At 35.6% G+C, this 21595-nt stretch overlaps 1 protein-coding gene and 1 long non-coding RNA gene across 5 annotated transcripts in view; one reads left to right on the forward strand and one right to left on the reverse strand.

The window, feature by feature from the left end:
* The window catches only part of PIGN (phosphatidylinositol glycan anchor biosynthesis class N), a 90269-nt gene that overhangs the window by 47256 nt on the left and 21418 nt on the right, over positions 1–21595 (reverse strand). For both annotated transcript variants that reach the window (XM_074339876.2, XM_088798028.1), the window contains exons 11-19: positions 18367–18426; positions 17078–17170; positions 16332–16387; positions 10146–10224; positions 9043–9225; positions 3795–3934; positions 1520–1619; positions 1328–1420; positions 101–192 (exon numbers count right to left, since the gene is read on the reverse strand). In XM_074339876.2, the coding sequence (XP_074195977.2) occupies positions 101–192; positions 1328–1420; positions 1520–1619; positions 3795–3934; positions 9043–9225; positions 10146–10224; positions 16332–16387; positions 17078–17170; positions 18367–18426 (896 nt within the window). The remainder of the gene's footprint in view (positions 1–100; positions 193–1327; positions 1421–1519; positions 1620–3794; positions 3935–9042; positions 9226–10145; positions 10225–16331; positions 16388–17077; positions 17171–18366; positions 18427–21595) is intronic.
* Positions 4407–21524, forward strand: LOC109446178 (uncharacterized). 3 transcript variants are annotated; one of them, XR_012498720.2, is made up of 6 exons: positions 4407–4677; positions 6613–6845; positions 13859–13966; positions 14274–14321; positions 14678–14938; positions 19592–21524. It is a non-coding gene; the product is annotated as an uncharacterized LOC109446178 (long non-coding RNA). The 3 variants fall into 3 exon arrangements; XR_012498719.2 differs by lacking the exon at positions 14274–14321 and having other exon boundaries at positions 4412–4677; XR_002137157.3 differs by lacking the exons at positions 13859–13966; positions 14274–14321 and having other exon boundaries at positions 4422–4677.

A 21595-nucleotide genomic window follows, 5' to 3' on the forward strand; every position in this document is an offset into this window, starting at 1 on the left:
TTATTTTACACTGATGATCAAGATTAAGTTCATAGTTCCTAGTGTTGATTGGGAAAGACAACGGTATTGAAAAGCAAATAAGTTAAAATATTGTTCATACACTAGAAAGATATCTGGCTTTCGTCCTACAACAGGCATCAGAGGGAACACTGCCAGGAGCAGACAGAAGAAAATCCAACTCAGTGAGATACTCTAAAAAAAAAAAAAAAAAAGTTATCTTTAGACAAATATGGTCAGAAAACTGTCTTCAGTGTGTCACAGTCTGTGTGGCTGTAAATCAAAAAGGAAAATATGAAGTCTTATATCTGTTTTAAAAAGTAATAGACTTGAAACTAATAAAAAAAATAAAAAAGTAATATAGTTACTGTTCGTGAAAGACGAGTTATATAGAAGGTACGATATTAGGTATAATCTGAGTATTATCTCATTTGAACCTCACAATAACCTGAGAGGTAGGTTATACTATCCACAACATTTCAGGTACGGAAACTGAGCTCAGAGATACTAAACTATAAGTAGTTCCAGGCCTACGATTAGTAAATGAGACAACCAGGATTTAAACCTACATCTGATATTTCAAAGCAAGGGCTTCATTCAATTTACGTTATACCATATATCGATTACATCTGTAAGCAAGCTGGCCTGTAATCATGATCAAATAATAGCCCAGTAGGGAAATTAGTAAAAGTACTTTTGTAATTCGATTAAGACAAAAATTATCAATAATCCCAGTGGGGAATTTTATAAGTTCCTCTAGGGCAGAAAGAAGGTATTTCTATCTTCCTACCACCTCCATCAAAAAGTATCAAAATGGAAACATGTACGTATTTTTTGTAGAAGCACACTGTCATTCCCTATCTAGCTAAAGGAAGGAAATCAGGAGTAATTATATTTTAAAATAATATACCATGAATATATACTGCTCCAGAAAAACCTGAGGTGGCTCAGGGCCAGGGCAGAGGTGACCCCTGCGACCTGAGCTGAGCATGGCCTCCACGCCACTGCACTGCTCTGGGCAGCTCCTCAGCGGCTGCGTCACGTAGGTATCGGAGGCTAAAGGAGCCTAGGAAGTGCTTCGGAGGAGGATAGATCAGCCAAGCTTCTAGACTATTTTAATCCCCACATGACCAGTTCGTTTTGATGGGAGAGTCTGTGTGCATCAGCGAAACCTGAAAGGCAGCCTCAGTCCTCCTGTCAAAAAGACCAGACTCTATGTATAAAGGACACATTCTACCCTTTTCCTTAAAAATGAACAGTTCCCTGAGTTAAACACACATGAAAACAAAGTAGCTACTAATCCGTCCAATGTCAAAATGAGTACTTATACCTTTGCTCGTGTCCACAGCTGAGTGATAAATGGCCAACCAGCAAATACAATAAGTCCAGCAGTAAGCATATAGCGGTAGAAAAAACTGAGAACCTAGTAACGCATTCGAGGGAAGACATAAAAAGTGACATGTAAAAGGAGTTACATATATGAAAGCGATATGAAAATGCTGTAATGTGGTAAATTACTTACTAATACTTCAATTCCCAGAGTACAGACTAACAGGTATCCAACAAAATGACTCAGAGGCAAGGTCAACAGTGATGTGACAAGGTCTTGAAAAACTTGATATCTGTTTAACAAGATTATTTATAAAAAGATTATTTATATTCTTTATTGAGTTAAAAATTAGGCCATATATGGTGCAAAATAAAAACTTTGGGTGAAGCTATAAATCAGGGAATTTTCAATTCACACATTATTTAAAAACTAAGAGACTATCTAACAGATTTGTTTCAATGGCTTTACTTACCTAAATCTTTTTTTTGAAACCTAAAAGTATATTACAAAAACACACAATTTCTTAATTAATTTGATAATGATCACAAAAATTTGCTTTTTTTTTATAAACACTAATGACTAACACATGAGTCTTGTCTGATCTTAGTTTCAACATACATACCCATGTTTATATAATTACAGATACAATATCAGAAATAAAATACAGTGAACCCAAATGAATAAAAACTGAAAAACAATTTTTAATTCACCAAGGTTAATCTTATATTGGAATCTTAACTGTCTTAATGAAATAAAGATAGGTTTTCCTTATTTAAGTAGAGAAAATCTTAATTGCACTTTTTTACTGAGCTAAATAACCTTTTCCAAACCTAATTTAAGTTGTCACTAATTATATACTAATTATAATTAAATGCAAATTCATAACCATTAAAAATGTATTATGTACTTTGGTACTTTTTTATATTTCATTACTGGAAAAATTTTTAGCATTTGTAGTGCATTATTAAGTACGTAATTATAAAAGGTCAGTATCATTTGATTCATGACCTTCTTCTGATTGAAATCAATGTCTATATAATGTTATCAAAATTATTATGGTGCCAAGTAGGAAAGAAAAGCTAACATTAGCCAAAAGGAGAACATTTCTTTTGTTCACAACAATGAATAAGCACAGAAAAACAAGTGACAATTTTATAAAATCATTTAGAAGATTTTTTTCTAGAAGAGTGTATTTTTGTTTATTTTCTACATAATTTATCAAAAAGATATAGAACACAACATACTTTCAAAATCACATTTTCCCTTAAAATTTAAATACATATGTCATCTTCATTAGGACATTTAATCATTCTGTGGTAGCATATAATTTTCTGCATGGATAAAACCTTTCATTCTAAAAGTTTTAAAACCAGAGCAAATAACATTGGAGGAAAAGAAATCTGATTTAAATATGCAAATTCAGTATCCCCATTCCTTTCAAATGGGGAAATAATAGTATGTTCTTTTGTCAGTGTCATTTTGGCTTATATTTTAAAAGGTTGATATTTTAAACCTCTTAATTTTTATTTTTGATATTTTTAACATTTTAATATTTTTAATACTTAATGTTTTTAAAGGATAGAAAAGGTGATCAGAGCTGGAGTTAACAAAAATTAGAATAAAAATACACATTGTGCCATGACAAACATGTTGGCCAACCCTAACATTATCTTTATTCTGGGCTCTCAGTCCCTGGATAGCTTTTGGGGTCTGGTTTGGTCAGAGGGTGCTTGGATGCCCAAGACAAAGTTTCGATTCTAGATTGCTGTACAAACATAGAAAGCAACAAGATCTGCAACATGACCCTTGCCTGTGAATGTGACCCAGCCCAACGTATCAGCGGTTTTAAAGTACTTGAAATTCACCTGAGAGCTCTACCTCTGATCTTTCTACAACGGTAAGAATCCATTTAAGTCCAACTTATGAGGAGGCACTTAAAGCTAGAACCACAGCACATGTGAGTAATATCTACTAAACTTGCATGTACATATTATGCGATTTGATTAAATTACAAAGTTTCATTTATACATGACACCTAGGCTTACATGATACCTAGGAAAGGAGGGGGGGGGAAATGTATGGAAAAAACATGCACATTTCTTTGTGAAACAGGAGGAGACATTGCAAACTGAGATGATGAGACAGGTTCAAAACGTGAATTACTCATGGCATAGTTCAATCAATATTAATTATTTTGACTCCAGATTTTTCTTATAAAAGATACACAAAGAAGGAAACAAGGTCATTGTTTTCCTAAGGCAATAAAGATGAAGTTTAAAAAGAAAGATAAAACAAAAAGGCTATTTATATGCAACACTGATGCTGTTACAAATGAAGTAAGAGGGCTTGGAGATTTGAGGGTATTATAAATATCTTGATAACTTATGCTACAGAAACCTAATGCGTTTGAAATCCAGATTTACCTGTCAGTGAAGTGAAAACCAAGACAGCAAGATGTGTTACTTACTCTCTTAGAACCGCATACCATATTGGCACTGGCAACAAACAATACACGTAGTAAGTCCAGGGACTGCCTTGAATCAGCAGGAAAAACGCTATTAAAACACCAATAGCCACAAAGCTACATGTCAGGAGATGACTTGGTTTCTGAAAATCAAACAAAACATTGAAACATTTCCAAACTCATGCTAACTGATAGGCTTTTAAGAGACTCTATACAGTGAAGACAACGTATTACTTTCTTTCAATGATTCTACAACCAGATGATTAAGAAATACATTTTATTCAAAAGTTCTGTCATTGGAGAAGCATAGTACAGTAGAAAAAGCTGGATAGCATGGAACTGTTGTTATAAGGCAATTCCTAATGTTTGTTTGCAAGTAACTTGTTTAGAACTCGGAGCATATTTCTCCTTAGGAACAATTTAATAAATGTTGATTGAGTTCTCTGACAAGCTCACAAAAGCCCATTCAACCCACAAGAAACTGTGGGGCCTGATCTTCATTTGGAACAATGCTCCTATCTATTCAAACTCCAACTTGACATGCTGCCCACGCTTCCCTCTCCACAGCCTGATGACAGCAGGTTCATTCAGTCCCATCTCCTTTTCCCAACCACTTGCCAAACAAGGAGGAAGTTCTTCAGTGTGAGTCATAGTGACGGCCTCCCCAGGCTGCCCAGGCCCATGGCTGCTGTGGGCCAGAAGGAAGGATGTGGGTCAGGGACGGCAATTCCAGCAACCGGGAAAGGGACATGTTTAGGGAGAGCTGTAACGCTAAGATCAGCACGGGAGAGAAAAATCAGGAGTGGAACAGCAACGTGGTGCTCTCCTGCCTCCGGGCCTTGTTCTGCCTTTCCCCCCCTGACTTTGCAAGCAAAAGCTAAGTAAGGTGAGTAGGGGAATTTGGGGAGAAAAAGCAAGAGATTTTCTTCCTCTTTAGAATTCCTCCCTACTGGCATAAAATGTCACCAGAAATTAGGTAAGAAATGAGGATAAATGAGGGCACAGTTGTAAAAAGGAAGGTGAAACACAGCATTGTGAAGAGTTTGAAGTGATACAGATCAGAATTCAAATCCTGGCTCTGTCACCTGCTCATTGTATGATTATGAGAAGAGCACAAAACTTTCCTGAGACTGAATTTCACCCCATCCACAAAATGGGAATAATTCCATATCTATTTATCAAGGTTGGTAATACTTACATAAGATTATGTAAAGAGCTTAACGAAATGCTTGGAATATTACTACTGCTTAATAAGTAATCGCTGCTATTATTACCTTTATTTTTTATTCCCTCCTCTTCTGTTTCTTTGCACTAGGTCCAGCAGTCACTACAGAAACCCATCAGCAAATAGCACTGAAAATGGAGATGTGCGAGACAGTACGGGAGGTCCCACAGCAGGGGTGGGGGGAGAAGGGGCAGATGTCAAAGAGATGTAGACAGGTGGGGTCTCTAAAGCTGAAAGTGGCTGAGGCAGGTACTCATTTTAAACGCTGATGGTTTCACTTCATTTTGAGAATAGGAAAATAATAAGAAAAGACGCTTAAGAGAGTACCTAAAAACACACGAGGGATTTTCTAGTCAGTACAATGTGGTATAATTATCTAACCCTTTGGTACATAATGTAATTAATAGACATTACAAATGATCTACTTGTAGGAAACTCAATCATAAAGAATTCAGTTCAGCTGAAGTGAAAATCGAAAGGATTTTAAATAACAAGAGTGGGGACATTTTCTGTTTCCTCATTGATTCCCGCCTCCTCCAGCCTCCCTAAAACCCCTGATGGTAATGAAATGCTACGTGCATTGCAATCCTCCTTCAACCAGCAAACGTTATTAAGTCGCACGCTCTGTGCTATGAAACCATACAGGTAGAGACTGAGTCATGGGATTCGGTTTCAACAGTTAATATTTTAGGATTGTACTAGGTAATAAGAAAACAAAGGGGGAATGCAGCAAATAAGGAGATTTAGTTCTAAAGCAGAAGACGTCTAACGGGCAAAAGCAGAGGCGAATACATAGGAGGTAAAGGCAGAGCTCAGTGAAGAGGAGCTGTGGAGAAGCACATGAAAAGGGAAAGGGGACATTCAGTGCAGCCTTGCCTGTCATTGTGACCAGTTAGAAACCTGTATAATCTGGGGAACACTGTCTTGCACAAGTGACATAAACTTTGGAGTCACACCTCAATTGAGTTCCAGTGCTGCCGTCTACTTGCCTGGCAATCTGACTAAACCATTGAGCTTGTCTAGGGCTGTGTCCTCACCTGGCAATGGAGGGTAACACTTGCTGCAAGCTCATCTTCCCTCCTCCACAGCCCCCAGATTCTAGCCGAATCCGTGACTTGTATTAATAGCGCCTCCCGGAAGCCATGCCCCCACCCCCCTTACCTGGCACATGCCGCTCTCACTGTGCATCTTTTTCCTTTTCTCCACTGGGCTATATCCTGCTCCCCCTTTAAGATTTCACTTCAGCAATAACCTCCGCTGCAAAGCCTTCCTGCACCCCAAGTGCAAGCATCACGTGCTTCTGTGTGCACAGCTCGTCCTCTTACCTCCTAACTGCTCTCCATGCCCCCCTTTAGTTAATACTATAGACAACTGTCATTTCGTTCTTCCTTCGGAACTGTTTAGATTGTGTCACTTCACTAGATGAGACACTCTCACTGAATAAGAATCAGGTAGTTTTTGCAAACAGAACTAAAGGGTTCAAATACTTTCATAACCTCAACTGTAACGGTCAGTTTTATGCTATAGCTTTGGCTAGGCTATACTCCCCAGGGAGTCAAACAAACACTAATCATGTGTTGCTGTGATATTTTGTAGATGTGACTCAAGTCCACAGTCAGTTGACTCTGAGTAAGGGAGACTACCCTACACAATCTGGTGGGCCTAAGCCAATCAGTTGAAAGGCTGTAAGAGTAGACACGGAGGTTCCCTGAAGAAGAGATTGCACCCTCTGCGTGCAGCTTCAGCTCCTGCCTGCAAGTTCCATCTGTTCGTCCTGATGGCCTGACCTGTGCATTTGGTACTTGCCTGGCTAGCCCTGCCTCAACCACGTAAGCCAATTTCTTATATCTCTTAATTTACAGATGACTCATTCTGTTTCTCTGGTTTAACTCTAACTGATATACCAACTCTTCACTAAATAAAGTCTAAATTCTATAGTCTAGCATTTGAAGCCTTTAATGACTTCAGCCTAATCTATATCGTCAGTTTTATCTCTTATTAGTCCCTCCCACATTCTACCCAAATGGAACTATTTATTTTAAAGGCAGCACGGTGGACAAAGAGCATGAATTTAAGTATTAGAAAAATTCATTCTGTCATTTAACACCAGGATGTGTCCTTGAAGAAAATGTGAGTCTCTCTGAGCCTAGATTCCCCCATTCATACTACGAGCATCATAACGACCAAACTTCAGGGAGTGTTAAGCTTACCTGAAAAACACATGCAAACACCCAGGATACTCCTGGAACACTGGGGCTTAATAAATATTACATATTATTCCAGCACAATAATATGTTCTCCCAACTCTGCCTCTGTTTATATCATTTAATTTGCTTTCATTCTCATCCTCGCCCTATAGCCTGACTGTTAAATTTCAACCAAGACTTATATTTTCCTGTTATTTATCACCTAGCTAAAGTGAGCTCTCCTTTATTTAAAACTGATACTCTTTGTATCACATTCAAGCACTTAGCATGTATTAAAGTTGTTAAATGCAAAGTTGTCTTTTGTAATGTAGTGTAGTATAGTGACCTATATCTGCTAAGGTGGTTATGTGTGTAAATCTATTACCTATTTTACTGAATTCTAAGCTCCTGGAGGGTAAAATCTGAATTTTACATTTATTTGTATAGCCTATGCAGTATCTAGCATTGTACTGTACACTCAATTAAATATTTGCTGCATTATCAGATTAATAAATAAAAAACTATCAGCTACAAAGCCTACTGACACATCAATCTACAGATATCCGACCCTTTCTCAGGGACGTGCACATCATGGTAAACATGAAAAGGGAGTGTTTGGCATGGGCCTGCTCTGGATGCTAATCTTGATTCCTCCACATCCTAGCCGAGTATCCTTTGGGAAGTTACTGGAACAGCTTTCATTTCCTCTTTTGTAAAGAGAAATTGGAATGTCTACTTCCAGCACTATTATGAGTTTAAAACAACAAAATAAATTTCAAGTACACAGCAGAATGCCTCGACATATGAATTACAGAAATTTGGTTGTTTCTATCTCCTGTCCTATCATATATAAAAATTATTCCTATTCTAGCCAATTTCATATACATTCAAATAATGACAATTACTTGGAGGAAATTATTTAAGATGCATTAAAGCACTATAAAAAACTGGAATAAACACTACTGTTCTTTCTTCCATTACAGAAAAATAAAGTAAAATTGGAAAAAATTACCGCTGGAAATCTTTGCAGACTGTTATTATTAAGAATACACCATCCAAATATATCAATTTTTAGAAGATTTATATCTGGTAATAATTATTAGAGAAAATAAAGTAAAGGAAATGGAAGCGACATATTCTCCCTGGTAAATGATAGTTAGCAATATATTCTAAAAGCGTAAAGTGTTTTATGTAGTAAAACCATATATGTAGTATTATATTTTCCCAGTTAATATGAAGTACTATTAAAGAGGTTTTTGCACTGAAATTCTAGTAAACTAGGGACTAATTCTTAAAATGAGGATAAATAGAAAGCTCTGGAAATCTGTAACAATTTCAGTAACTTGAAAGAAAGTAAAAATAGTTCTAGGAAAACATATACATTACTTGAAAAAGAACATTTTGAATAAGTGATTTTATTGCTTTCTAGCTCCTAAAGTTTTAATATCAGTTAAATATATTGCTTTGAAGTAGTTTTCTGACCATCAGCACTAGAAAGATATGGAATAATTATGACATGCTAAATAATTATTTAAAAAAGAACAGAAAATTAACACAGTTAATGCCATAGGAGAAATTAAATTATATAGCTATCTTTACAGCCCTCTTAAGTTACAGGGCCATTATTATTAATACACCCTTTTCCCAACAACAACAACAACAAAATAGAGGTAACTGAGAAAAAAACCCAACACAACAAAAGCAAATGAAATATAAGAGCTAGCTTAGCACAACTTGCACAATGCATGAACTCATTACAGTTGATTTGCTTCGATTTCTCTCCTTAGTCCTAGTGATTTCACATCATCATCTGAATGTTCATTATATTTTCTGAACATACCTTAACTTGTTTACTGACACCTCTGGTGAGGCTGGAATGCGACTTGATGATCAACAAAGAAGCATAAGATGCCCATCCCACAAAACCAAGCACAACACTGATGCCCAAAAAGAATCTGTCGTAAGTGTGGTAATAGGACAATCCTTTCAATGCAAGATGAATCAGGTCCTTACAAAGGAAGACCTAAGGAGAAAGGAAAATATCACTTGCCACATGGAAAGAATAAGGAACCTAAGTTTCAAAGGAAGAAAATTATTAAAATCAAAGTAACTGTGGATGACGGATCAAAAATAGATTTTAATTGTTCAAAGATTTTCTTGAAAAGTACAAGAAAAATTCCTGAATAAGATGAATTTTTAAATCTTGATAGGAAAGAGCAATTAAATGTAAACTATGATATGTTCAGTGATTTACAATGATTCATTTTGTGGAAATTATCTTCAGATGACATTTAAAGAAATAAAAGCTCTCTATTACAGGTCCAAAATAATTCCCACATTTATATCACTTTTGATTTTCTCATATTAGATCACCCAAATCAGTTATAAAACATCATTAAAATATCTTCATATTTTAGAGAATAGCTTATCATTTTAAAATCGAAACAAAAATAAGCACTACACATGCACGGTATTACTTAGGCAATATCAGAAACTGAAAATAGAATTCTCTCCTACTTCAAAATTATATGATCATTTCACAAAGAGAAAATTAATGAAAAGCACAGAGAGGTCGGAGTTGGGAAGGGTCAAAGCTTCTATAGGCATCAGTCGACTTCTGATAGTGTGTTGGTAATTCCAAAAGTATAAATATATCACGTTCTAAAATATTATGCCTAAGTAGGGTGACAGGAACTTGGATCATACGTTTTCATTATAGAAAATAGCAACTGCTCATTTCTAATGCTCCCCCAAAAACATGTACCCATAATATTATGTGCAATAAGAGATGCGTGCCCATGGCTGAAACAGCTTCTTAGGGAATTCACCCCTTCCTGAGGGTTCAGGAAGGCCCGCCCACTGGGCTCTCCACATCACAGCATGCCCCCCAGCTGACCAGAAACAGTGATTAGCTACTTATATATGCAAGGCCTGCGTACTTACTGCTTCATCATACTTCCTCTGTTTTATATAAGATCTTGCTTTTCTTAAAATGTTGAGCTGTTCAGAATCAGAAAGCAACCTCCAAAAGAAAAAAAAAAGGTTAGTTTCAAAATGTTTCCACATTTCAATTAGATTTTTTTTTTTTCTCAATTGAAAAATAAAAGGATGGTGAAAATTGAGATAAATAAATAAATAAATAAATAAATAAATAAATAAATAAATGAAACCAACCATGAGCTAAATTGTATTCTTGGTGGTTATCTGAACTTTTCCAAGAAATAGCTTACAGTTAAATTTGGTTGTCTTGACTCAAAGCTTTTACTGCCAAACTACACTTATGACAGTCATTTTATATGTATTATATAATAAATCATTTTGAAAAAACATAATAGTCAGGCTAGCAAAGATATTCTGAGTAAATCAACATAATGAGCGGAACAGCAAACAGTGCCGTGAGTGCCACCACTCGGGCCTCCAGTGCTCATGGCAGAAACAACACACAAGGCAGATCCATCATGCGCTTTGCACCCCTGAGCCAGGCGGAGACTGAGAATTTTCTTTATCAAAGAGCTCCAGGAAAAGCCTAACCAACAATCAAAATTAGTAAACAATTTGAACCCGTGTGCCATTCTTATACCATACACCTTTTTGTGGTTAACATATTCGATAATGGAAAACAAGATAGAAAATTCCACCAAAGAATTGGAATCTGTATTTCAAATAAATGGAAATGGAAATTCTAGAATTGAAAAAAATGTAAGAACTGAAATTAAGAACTCAGTAGCTGCAAACTGGACAAAGCCAAATAGATCTGGTATATTAGAAAACAGGTCAATAGAAAATACCTTGTGTAAACCTTGAAGAGCACAAAATTGAAAATACAGAAAAGACCATTTAAAAACCATGCAAGTCACTGTAAACAGGAGATAGACATATTGGGTGTGCCAAAAAAATGTATACATATGACTTGTATTCTACTTTTGTTATCGGTATATATTGAGTACTACAATTTTAATAGTTTTTTCCCTTTCTTAAAATGTGTACACATTTTTTTGGAACCCTCTCTATATATATCCCAGACAGGGAAAAGAGATAATTTGGCAAAAGTAATATCTGATGATAATGGCAACACAACATTTCTACATAGTAATTTGTATCGAAAAGAATTCCTTTATTGATTAAATCTTTTATATTGAAAACATCAAGTTTAAAAGAATTTATTAGCAACATGTTATGCTTATTAAGTAAAAAGAAAGAGAGAAATTAGTATTTATTTGCTGTGATTGCTATTATTCCATCCTTTTCCCATAGTTATCTGACCACTGTAGAATAAAATAACGCATGTTTTAGGATTAGCAAGAATTTTATCATCAATTATTCAGGGTGAACTAATGTTTGGAGAAAAAAATAGGCTTAAAATGCTGCCCTTTAAAGTATTATATCTTCTTTCCTCAGATTTTTATTACAAAACTACTTCACCTGCATTTACACATAGTATTTTAGAGATACCTGGTGCTATCTAGACCATTCCTTTTTAGAATTCATATTTAAAGAAAAATACATTTCCAGAAGATAAAGACAGAGCAAACAGAATAAAAAATTATTCCTAGAATAATTTGCATTCTTTAGACTGACCAATGCTGTAGAATCACGCTATTTTTTATGTCATAAAATGAATATTTTTCTATGTATGCATGTGATATATAAAAGTTACTTTTTTAAAATGAGAATTTCAGTTTTGAGGCAGGAAATTACATCTCTAGCAAATAATTAGCAAATCGGATGGGTGATGTGGTAGAAAGATTCACATTAAAACCAGCATTTAAATTTTGGTCTAGGGGAGAACTTTAATTCATGTCAGCCTAAAAGAAACAAGTATGTTAAAAAGAACCAAAGTATCTTTTGCAATTTTAGTAGAAAACACATTAAAATATTTTGTTAAAATTTATTTAAGTTCCCTGAATTCACATAGTGAATTTTAAATAATAGATAACATGTTTTTGCTTCTATTGGCAAGGTACAGTATCTCCTTCCCATTTTCAATTTTTTCTAAAATATCTTTTAAATATCTCTTATTGTTCTTTTCTTATTTCATGAAATTTTTCTCTTTTAAAGCTTTTCTTGTCTTCCTTTGACCTCTATAGTACACACTTTTCAAATAAAAAGTGTTTTTCCTCATTTTTAAGGTATTTTCACGGATTTGCACATCTTTTGTTTCTCCTAGTTATGTAGCGCCACCTGCTGGGCATCCCTTTGCATAGCATTGCGGTCTACTAGACCCCATTTTAGCTCTGAGTTTCTTTTTTAAGCAATTCCATTTGTCGGAATGGATATTTCATGACTTAGAGGTCTTTAAAATATCAAAGATAAAATGTACATGTTTTTTAAACAATAGAATATACAATTACCATATGGATCCATTGGACCCTTATCCAAGTCTAAGACATGTTATAGGATTTTGGCAATCTTATTTTTCCTATATCTTGAAACATTTGATATTCTATCACCCTAGAAATTATTACATTATTCATCAATTGTTAATGCTATAAAAGACTATAAATAAGACAACGGAATAATGGTAGAAAGATATGATTGAAGTAAAATCTAGTGATGCTGGTGAAATTGATCTGGTAAGTAAAATCTTAAGATTATGAATTTTCAGATGTCAATATCCTAGATAAATTTTCTCAAACTTAAGAATTTGTGAGTGAACAATATACTTCTAAAATGAAAAGAAACTATGGTACTTATTCAGGAGGAAAGGACTTCCCCACACAATTATTTGTAACAAAAACCTGAGCTGTTTTGCAAAAAAAGATGTATGACGACTGTATTCTTTCATGTTTTATGATAGTTATGTGCCAATTTTACTTGATACAGTTTCTAAGTGGACAATGCTGACATGAGATGTATATATAATGGTGAATGAAAGGAAACAGATGGTATAAAAATAAATTATTGGATTAGAGAAAAATAAAGAGCCTATTGTAGTCAGACGGTAAATGGTGATAACTGCCATCTGAGATACTAGTCATAATAGTAATAAAATATGCAGGAATAAAATAATGAGAAGTGTATATTGTAGGGAAAAGTATAAAATTGTACTTAAGGACATAACAGAAGATATAAATAAATGTTGGACTGTAATGTTCAATTTTATAAAAATGTCAATTCCCTCCAAATTACTGCCTAAATAAATACTGTATAATTTTTTACACAGCCCAAAATGATGATTTCTAAAATTTACATGAAAAGATAAATTTTTTATTCATGCCCATGATTTTTATAATTTCATGATTCAAGCCAATGATTCAAATACATATTTATTTTTTCTTTTTTTAATGTGAGCTTTATCCAAGTAGCATATGCATATAATTTTTAAAAATCAAAAAGAATACAGAAGGGCATAATGACAACCAATAAATCCCTGCCCTACTCATCTCTCAACTTCTCAGACCAGAGGCAGATACTGTTCAAGTGTCTGTTTTTAGTTATTTTGGTAGTAACTTCCATTTTTCTTAATAACATGCTTTTATTACTATTTCTTGACCTGATGACCTGAGGCATTTTCTGTTGACTCTCCACTGACACTGGCTGTTCCTGCTGTCTCCCCCCCCCCCTATATGGGTATATTACTATTTTTACTTCTCTGGTGGCTACGTTGGTCACTTTAATAATCTAATACCTAAACCTCTGTCTTATCTCTCAACTAGAGCCAGACTCTCCACATTCTATTTCATGAGGACAACAGCACCACTACTATTCCATTGATATTTCTTTCTCCCTCTGCCTTCCGACCTGTAACCTTGTAGCTTGTAAAGGTTAGTAACCTCCACATTCTATCCTGCAATTATAATTATGTTTTCCTTTGCTTTGTCTAAGATTTGACCCTAAAGCTGAAAAATCAATATTTACATTATGATTATTTAAATATCGTTCACTGAGTAGCAATTTTATGCTATAATTAGATTTTCTCATCTTTTCATTGAAGCCTTGGTCCACGTGCCAATGTTCAAATGAATTCCCTTTCTCATAGTCCCAGCAACTGTTCCAAATCATGTCACATCTTAGGTAGCTTCATGGTTAAAGCACAGTCTTACAGTTTCAAATGTTTCCTTTTCCCTGAAGTTTCCAATCGCCATTGATTTGGGAAATGAAGAAATGTATGCCCTGCATGTAAGTCACCATGTTCCCCCCCATATGTTACTCAATCCATATGTTACTTAAAATTCATCTCATTTCACTTGAGGTCTGCTCACTACCTATTGTAATTGGGAGGATTTGTCTCCCATTTGGACTATTCTTGTACAATTTATCATTCCCTAAGTTTTTAATTGCATCGACCTTTCTTAAAAAATGTACTCTTTCTTGTTCTGTAAAGTTTAGACTCCTTTTTATTTTACAGATGCAATCGTTTCTCAGATATTTCTGAGGACTTTGATATTTTTAAGTTCTTTTCTCTTCATCAAACTATCTGTTTCCTCAAGAGTCAATTCTTCATTTTATCTTAGGCTTTTCTGGTTATATTGCAGGCTTTCCACAACTGGTGATTTTCAAGTCTGCAGGGAGAGCTGGTGGCTTCACTCCAGGTGGGTGAGCCAGTGGGTGGGAATCAACCATCCTGCTGAGCCCCCAGATGACACAAAGCTAACAGTGGCTGTGCAGGCAGATGCTGAGCATCAAAGCACAGGAAGTTCATGGTGAGCCAGAAGGCCAAGAGGAAGAAGTTGGCAGCGTGCACTTGAAGCCCTTGCAGAGTGCTTCCCTGGCCTGTCTTTCTAAAACGGCTGTGCGTAAGTAACCCTCTGTTAGCCTCCATTTCAAAGACCTGTGTGCCTTCTTCTTACCAAGCATTGATAATATATTTCTTGTTCATTTATTTGCTTATTTTGTTATGGTCTGACTATACCAGTACCTTATAAATAAACAGATGCATAGGACATATCCACAGATAGAGATATATATGATATAACATGGGGCAAATTCTAATAGATAAAGACTTGGCTTATAGTCTTTATAAGCACATGTGATAATCTTACAATTAGGAACACTCCTCAAAGGTAACGCTTTTGATATATATATATATATATATATACTATTTAGGGTAATTAATTTCATCTGATCATAACTTGCAAAATGCTAATTTGCTTTTTTTCTCTCCCATATAAACACACACACACATACACACACACACACACACACACACACACACACACACACACACACACATAGTCAGGCATACAATCATATTATTCACAGGGCAATGCAACATTTAAGCTTTTCTAGTTTTTGAATACCACACTCCTGGTGCATAAGTCATCAAATGTAATTCCAATAAATCATTCAATCACATCCCTAACGTGCACATTTTAAATACTTCCTACTTATTTTGGTCAAGAGCAAACTTCTTCCTAATTCATCGTGAATCCTCGCCAACTGAAAATGAACCCCAAGGAGGGTGAATAAATCTGCCCAAGTCAGTAATGCAGGGCCCAGTTTTTGAGTCAACTCTCCCCATTCCCGAGTCAAGGAAAACATATTTTTCTGGGATCTGAGACAGCGAAATCTGCTGCCTCCCCAAGTCTTCTCTCCTCTTGACCCACCCAGTAGCTGTCAGTGTTTCCCAGAACTGTATCACTGACCTGTTCTTGTCACTTTCTATATTCTCCCTAGGGCCTCCTTTATGTGTAACAGTTTCCACCACCATCTTTATACTGATGGCTCCAAAATCTTCACAACCAACTCTCATCTCTATCTTGAAATCCACATCCCTATTCCTAACCAATTAATTGATACCTTCAAATGTAAGTTGCACTCAGTAAAATTCATCCTTGACTCTCAGAACAGCTCTTCTTGCTTTGGATAAGCCATACTGGTACCAGTACCTTCCCAATGAACCAAGCTCAGATCCCCCCCACTCCCACCCTTTCAGTCAAGCCCTGTCGAACCTATCCCCTTAATGTTTCCCATATTTCTCTGCTCCACTATATCTCCTCTACCAACCATTCAAAGAGATCTAACATCTGGCTCATTATTGACAAAAACAATGGAAGAGGCTTTCATTTTGGAGTCAGCACTCAGTACTCAAAAGAGACAAACTTTCTAAGTAATTAATCTGTCCTGTCAGCATTTAAACTCATTGAAAAATTCTTTCCTACAAGTTAATAAATAATATAAAATACTTACTTAAATGGTGTAAATAAGAATGGTAAAGTGACTTCTTTTTTCTGAGTCATTTTCACCTGGGAACCAAGTATGAAAATATTTTATTATAGTGTAAATGAGAAAAAAAAATGTATTTCATCTTGAAATATAAGCATCCATTAAAAGAGTTTTTCAGGGATGGTTAACTACTTTGAAAATAAACGGAATTTTGTGTTACTATATTATTTCATAAATATTTAAAGAAAAATTTAACATTATCATTCCACCACAATAAACTGAGAATTAAGCATATCAAGCCTGCAAAATAACATTGCCTAATGTAATTAAACTGTACTTTAACTCTTAGAAAACAAAACAAGCCAAGCTGCATTGACAGTTTTAAAAATAACAGAAAGTTCCTGTTAAACAGGCACCTTTGCAAGCTCATAATGCATATGATAATGTACATGGAAAGCAAGAAATGTTGCAATCGCTAATGCGACTTCCATGGGGGCAAATTCCAAAGAACAAAGACTTGGCTTGTAGTCTTATAAGCACATGTGGTAGTCTTATAATTAGGCAGACTCGACAAAGGTAATTCTACATCCTCAAACTGATTCGTGGAACCTGCACCTCAGAAATGGGAAACTGTCTGACACCGGTCGAATACACAACATTTAAAGATAACAATGTATGGAAAATCATTTCTTAAAACAAATATCTTCACTGAAGGTATTCAGTTTTTAAATTGTAGCAGAGTCCATTTTTGTGTGTGGGTCTTATTTTACCTTGAACTGTTCAAGAATCTGTACTGCATTTGTGTACATGCTCTCTGCTTTAAAGACATCAGTGTTGTTAAGATAATCCACAGGAAGGATTCCCTGTAAATAATAAATACTGGTTTAATATTAGAAGACAAAGATCAGGCTATTCTTAGAAAACAAAATAGACTTACACAGGAAGCAATGAAGACAAGACGTATGGACAAATAAATTACTAGAATTAAATAAAAATATCTTTTCTTACGCCATAACTGAAAAATGTTCTATTACTTTTCTCACAAGGTAGATATAATAAACAAAGCAAAAGAGATGAATTAAGTTTAATAAAACCTAATATTTACTGAAAGCTTACAATGTGCTAGGGAATGTACTAAATGCTTTGCACACACAAAATCACTATGGTAGGCCACAGCTAGCATACTTAAAAAGAAAAAAAAAAGGAAGGACATACTAAGAAATATAAGAGTATATTGCACATAGTAAGAGTAAGGATTGTTTTGTGAAACTTTCGTTTCAGTTACAGACACACACACTTATGACTACAGGGGTCATATTACTCAGGATCTAAGGTAGATTACATTTTTCTGTTTGTTTGTTTGATTTGAAGAATTAAGAAGAATGGCTGGTTGGAATAGATTTAGTTTGTTTGGGTCCACTTCCCATTCTTAGCAGCATTAACCATTCTATGTGGAGAAATCCTTCCCATTGGATATAGCATATAGGTCTCCTGTGTGGCCCTGCCCTCCCTTATTGAAGGGTGGGTACATAACCCAGGCCAGACAACTCAAATGGTAAGCACTGGAATTTGACTGTGAGAGTCAAGGAATGAAAGTACAACAACAGGTAGAATGCTACTCTCCCCGAGTGTTGCTGCCCTGAGCAGACCAGGATTTGGTTCTTTTTCTAAATCTCCAGAGCTCTCTTGGTTCCTGTTCATTTCCAAGCCTGGTTTTTGAGCAGCCCTTTGACTCAACAAACCACCAATGTCTTTTTAATAATTGCTCTTAAATAGATTCAGTTTCTGCTGCTTGCAAACAAAAATTATTTACATGCTTTTGTCACATAACTAAAATACATCTTTATACATTTTAGAATATAAAAGATTTTAAAGAAGCTATTAGTCTTGTACTCCATGTTGCAGACACAATTATAAGGTATTACATATTTAGAAAAATATAAAGGAAAATACAGTTTTAAATGTAATCAAAGATTATTCAGAAACACATAAAAAGTAAATTTTACAGTACAATATATATGTATTTTTATTCTGAGAATACAAAAATTTTATTCCTTACCACTGAATTAAGGGGAAAGGGAACTCCAATAAGAGAAGCCATCAATGGTGCAATATCAGCCTACAAACAGAAAAGGTTCAATTCTAAGAAATCTATAGACATCAACAAGAAAATTAAATAATTTCATGCAACCATATTTTGGAATATAAGCATCATATTCATTATAATCCATTACCTTCAAACATTTATTTAATACACATTAGATACTAATCTCTAAAAATGTCATTTGCTAGAGGTACATGACCTTATGAAAAAATAAATTTGAAAAGGAACTATTAAGAGCTCTAAATGTAAAACACACTAAAAGAAAAAGTTACTCATCCTAGTAGCTGAGAAATTGACCACTTTATATAACAGTTTTTCAGTATTATGAAAAGGAAGCCTTAACTAGACAAAAAAAAATAGCAACAGTAGACTTTAACTGGAGAAAGTATATATACTAACTAAAGAAAGAAAGAATATATTAGGAGCTTTGGCCAGCCAGTGAATCTATAACAGGTAAAAAAACAGACAAGAAACTCTTTAGACAGAAGATCCCATTTTGGACAGCTCCCCTTCAAGTCCAATTTCCCAGAGTTGTTCAAGCTTTCTGTCTCCATTTCTTCATCTCCCCATCACCCCTCAGTTCACTCTAACTTGATTTGACCTTTTATCATCCCCCAGACCACTCTTCCTAAGAAAGCGAATAACCTCCATTTTTCTAAATCTAATTGCCTATTTTCATATTAGTCCTCACTATTTTTCAGGCAGTAAAGTGCTTGGATGTCGGAATGTCCAGTTTCAAATCCTTGCTTGCAGTATCTGAGACCTTGGGCAGGCCATTTAACCTTTCCAATGCCTCAGTTTTCTTATCAGTTAAAAAATAAATAAGTTTCTCCCTTCAGAGCTATGGCATGATCAAATGAGATTAAATTTATAAAGTGCCTGGCAATAACTGGTGGCTACCGACGCTGTGGCGGTTATTATAATTACCTGATCGCTCAGCGGTGCGGTGGAGCCGACTCCCTTCCTGGCCTCGGTACCACCACACTCGGCTGGGTGTCTTCAGCCACACTGGGTCTCCTTTCCACATACCTTCTCTAGTCCCCCACTGAAAGTGGGGGTTGGGTCTCAGGCTCTCAATCCTTCTCACTTTTTCCCATCTGGACTCTCTTTCCTAAGTACCATCTCATAGAAAACTGGAAAAGCCCAAAGGCCTGCTGATCACCTTCTCCTCTCCCCACAGAATTCACTGCTGGCCTCATCTAATCTGTTCTCCGTGCTGCAGCCAGAGAAATCTTTGCACCAAAAATGAGATTCTGCACTCTCCAGGCTTCAAACACTTCAAGGGCTTTCCCAAGCTTTAGGCTTACATCCTTAAGGCCCACAGGCCCTGCGTGTCCAGTGCTACCTTCTTCTGTCTCACATCACACCACAGTCTCTGCTGCTCTGCACCCCAGCTTTCTTCCAGATCCTTAATACGCCATGGATCCTCTTATCAGAGCTCTGTGCACATGTAGGGCTCCTTCTGCCTGAAGAGCCCTCCTCCTACCTTGGCCTGGTAACTCCTACTTATTCTTCAATCTCAGCTCGATCCTGAATTTCTCAGGAAGACTTGCCTGACCACACAGTCTACCAGATACAGGAGTGCCCCTTATCCGCAGGGGATACCTGCAAGACCCCCAGTGGACGCCTGAAATTGCAGATAGTACCAAATCCTACAGATACTGTTTTTCCCTATACATATATACTTAACCTTTTCACTTAAAGGAAGTACTCCATGGCTTCTCTTTGGCATATCTGAGTGGCCAGCATCACTATTCTTGCACTTTGGGGGCCATTATTAAGTAAAATAAGGGTGATCTGAACACAAGTACTGTGATCCTACAACAGTCGATCTGATAAGTGAGATGGCTACTAAGTGACCAACGGGTGGGGAGCGTCTACAGCGTGGAGACACTGGACAACAGGATAATTCACGTCCCGGGTGGGTCTTTTGTAGTACTTACCACAGCTATAAGTTTATGTTTATTTGTATAATAATTTGATTAGTATCTGTTCTCACCCTTAAAGTATAAGCTTCCCTGGGCAGGGATTGTGTCTGCTTTTATTCGCCATTATATCTCTTACACAATGTTTAATGTTAACAGTTTAATGTTAATGCTTGTATAATATTTAAATAATACTGCAGACATACAAAACGTTGATGCAAGAAATGAATAGAGAAATTCTCACCTAATGTCGATGTGAAGTACGATTACTGAGAGAGCAATAGCTGAACCTACATTCATTTTTTTACTATAACCCCATTATGGTGATAAGTAAAACATGTTCTTGTTTTACGGTCTTCAAATAATTCCTATCCCTTTGACGGTATTTTTTTATTGCATGCAAATTAATACATTGCTATTCTGATTTTACACATTTTCATTTATTTGATTAATACGCATCCATCCGGAGCAAGAAACCTTTCTTAACATGCTGAGAAAGAATAGGCTGCTGCAACCACAGGCCTGAAAATGAGATCCTAGACCTTGGTTTATCCACCACAGGAAGGAATATCAGCTGATGAGGTGACCTGGAGAAGATAAGATACTCCTGCCACTTTGGAGGGCATGTATCGATGATGCCATGCCTTCTACAAATAGTGAAGTTGGCTATTTACATAGTATATCTCAACAGTGAAAATTCTGTGCTTTCTATTTACAAATAATGTTACTAGTCTAACTTGATTAGGATGGCCATGCATTTTCCACAATAGGGTTTCCAATATAAGGATAATTTATACTCTTGTCACTTTTTTCCCATTGCCTTTGTAAAGATGCTGGGTAGAATTCAAGATAAATGTGTATTAATAAAAAAGAAATGGTAACTGACATACTACAGGAAAGAAACCTGTAATGAGGTTTTTTTAGATCTGTGCTTAAAGGAACTAAGCAAGGCAACCATAAGAAATCACAGAAATTTAACAAGCATGCAAATTTCAATTTACATAATAATTCTTTAATTAGCCAGTGTGATTTAGAGTCTTCTTTCAGTTTACTTGAGGATTTTTCAAATTTTGCCAAAAGATAGATTACTTAGGTTAACGTATTTGCACTGAAAGAATTTCCCTTGGTAATTGAAATGTTTTGAAAGATCCTTTACCATTGTTATTATTCATAAACAATTTTCAGGTGGTTTTCTGTTTGTGGGTTTTATTTGCTGCTTTTTTTTTTTGTCTAAACTTCTTATAGGAGATAATTAAATT

Source organism: Rhinolophus sinicus, chromosome 4, assembly GCF_057876585.1.
Source record: "Rhinolophus sinicus isolate RSI-liver-muscle chromosome 4, RSI-T2T, whole genome shotgun sequence".
Classification (NCBI taxonomy): domain Eukaryota; kingdom Metazoa; phylum Chordata; class Mammalia; order Chiroptera; family Rhinolophidae; genus Rhinolophus; species Rhinolophus sinicus.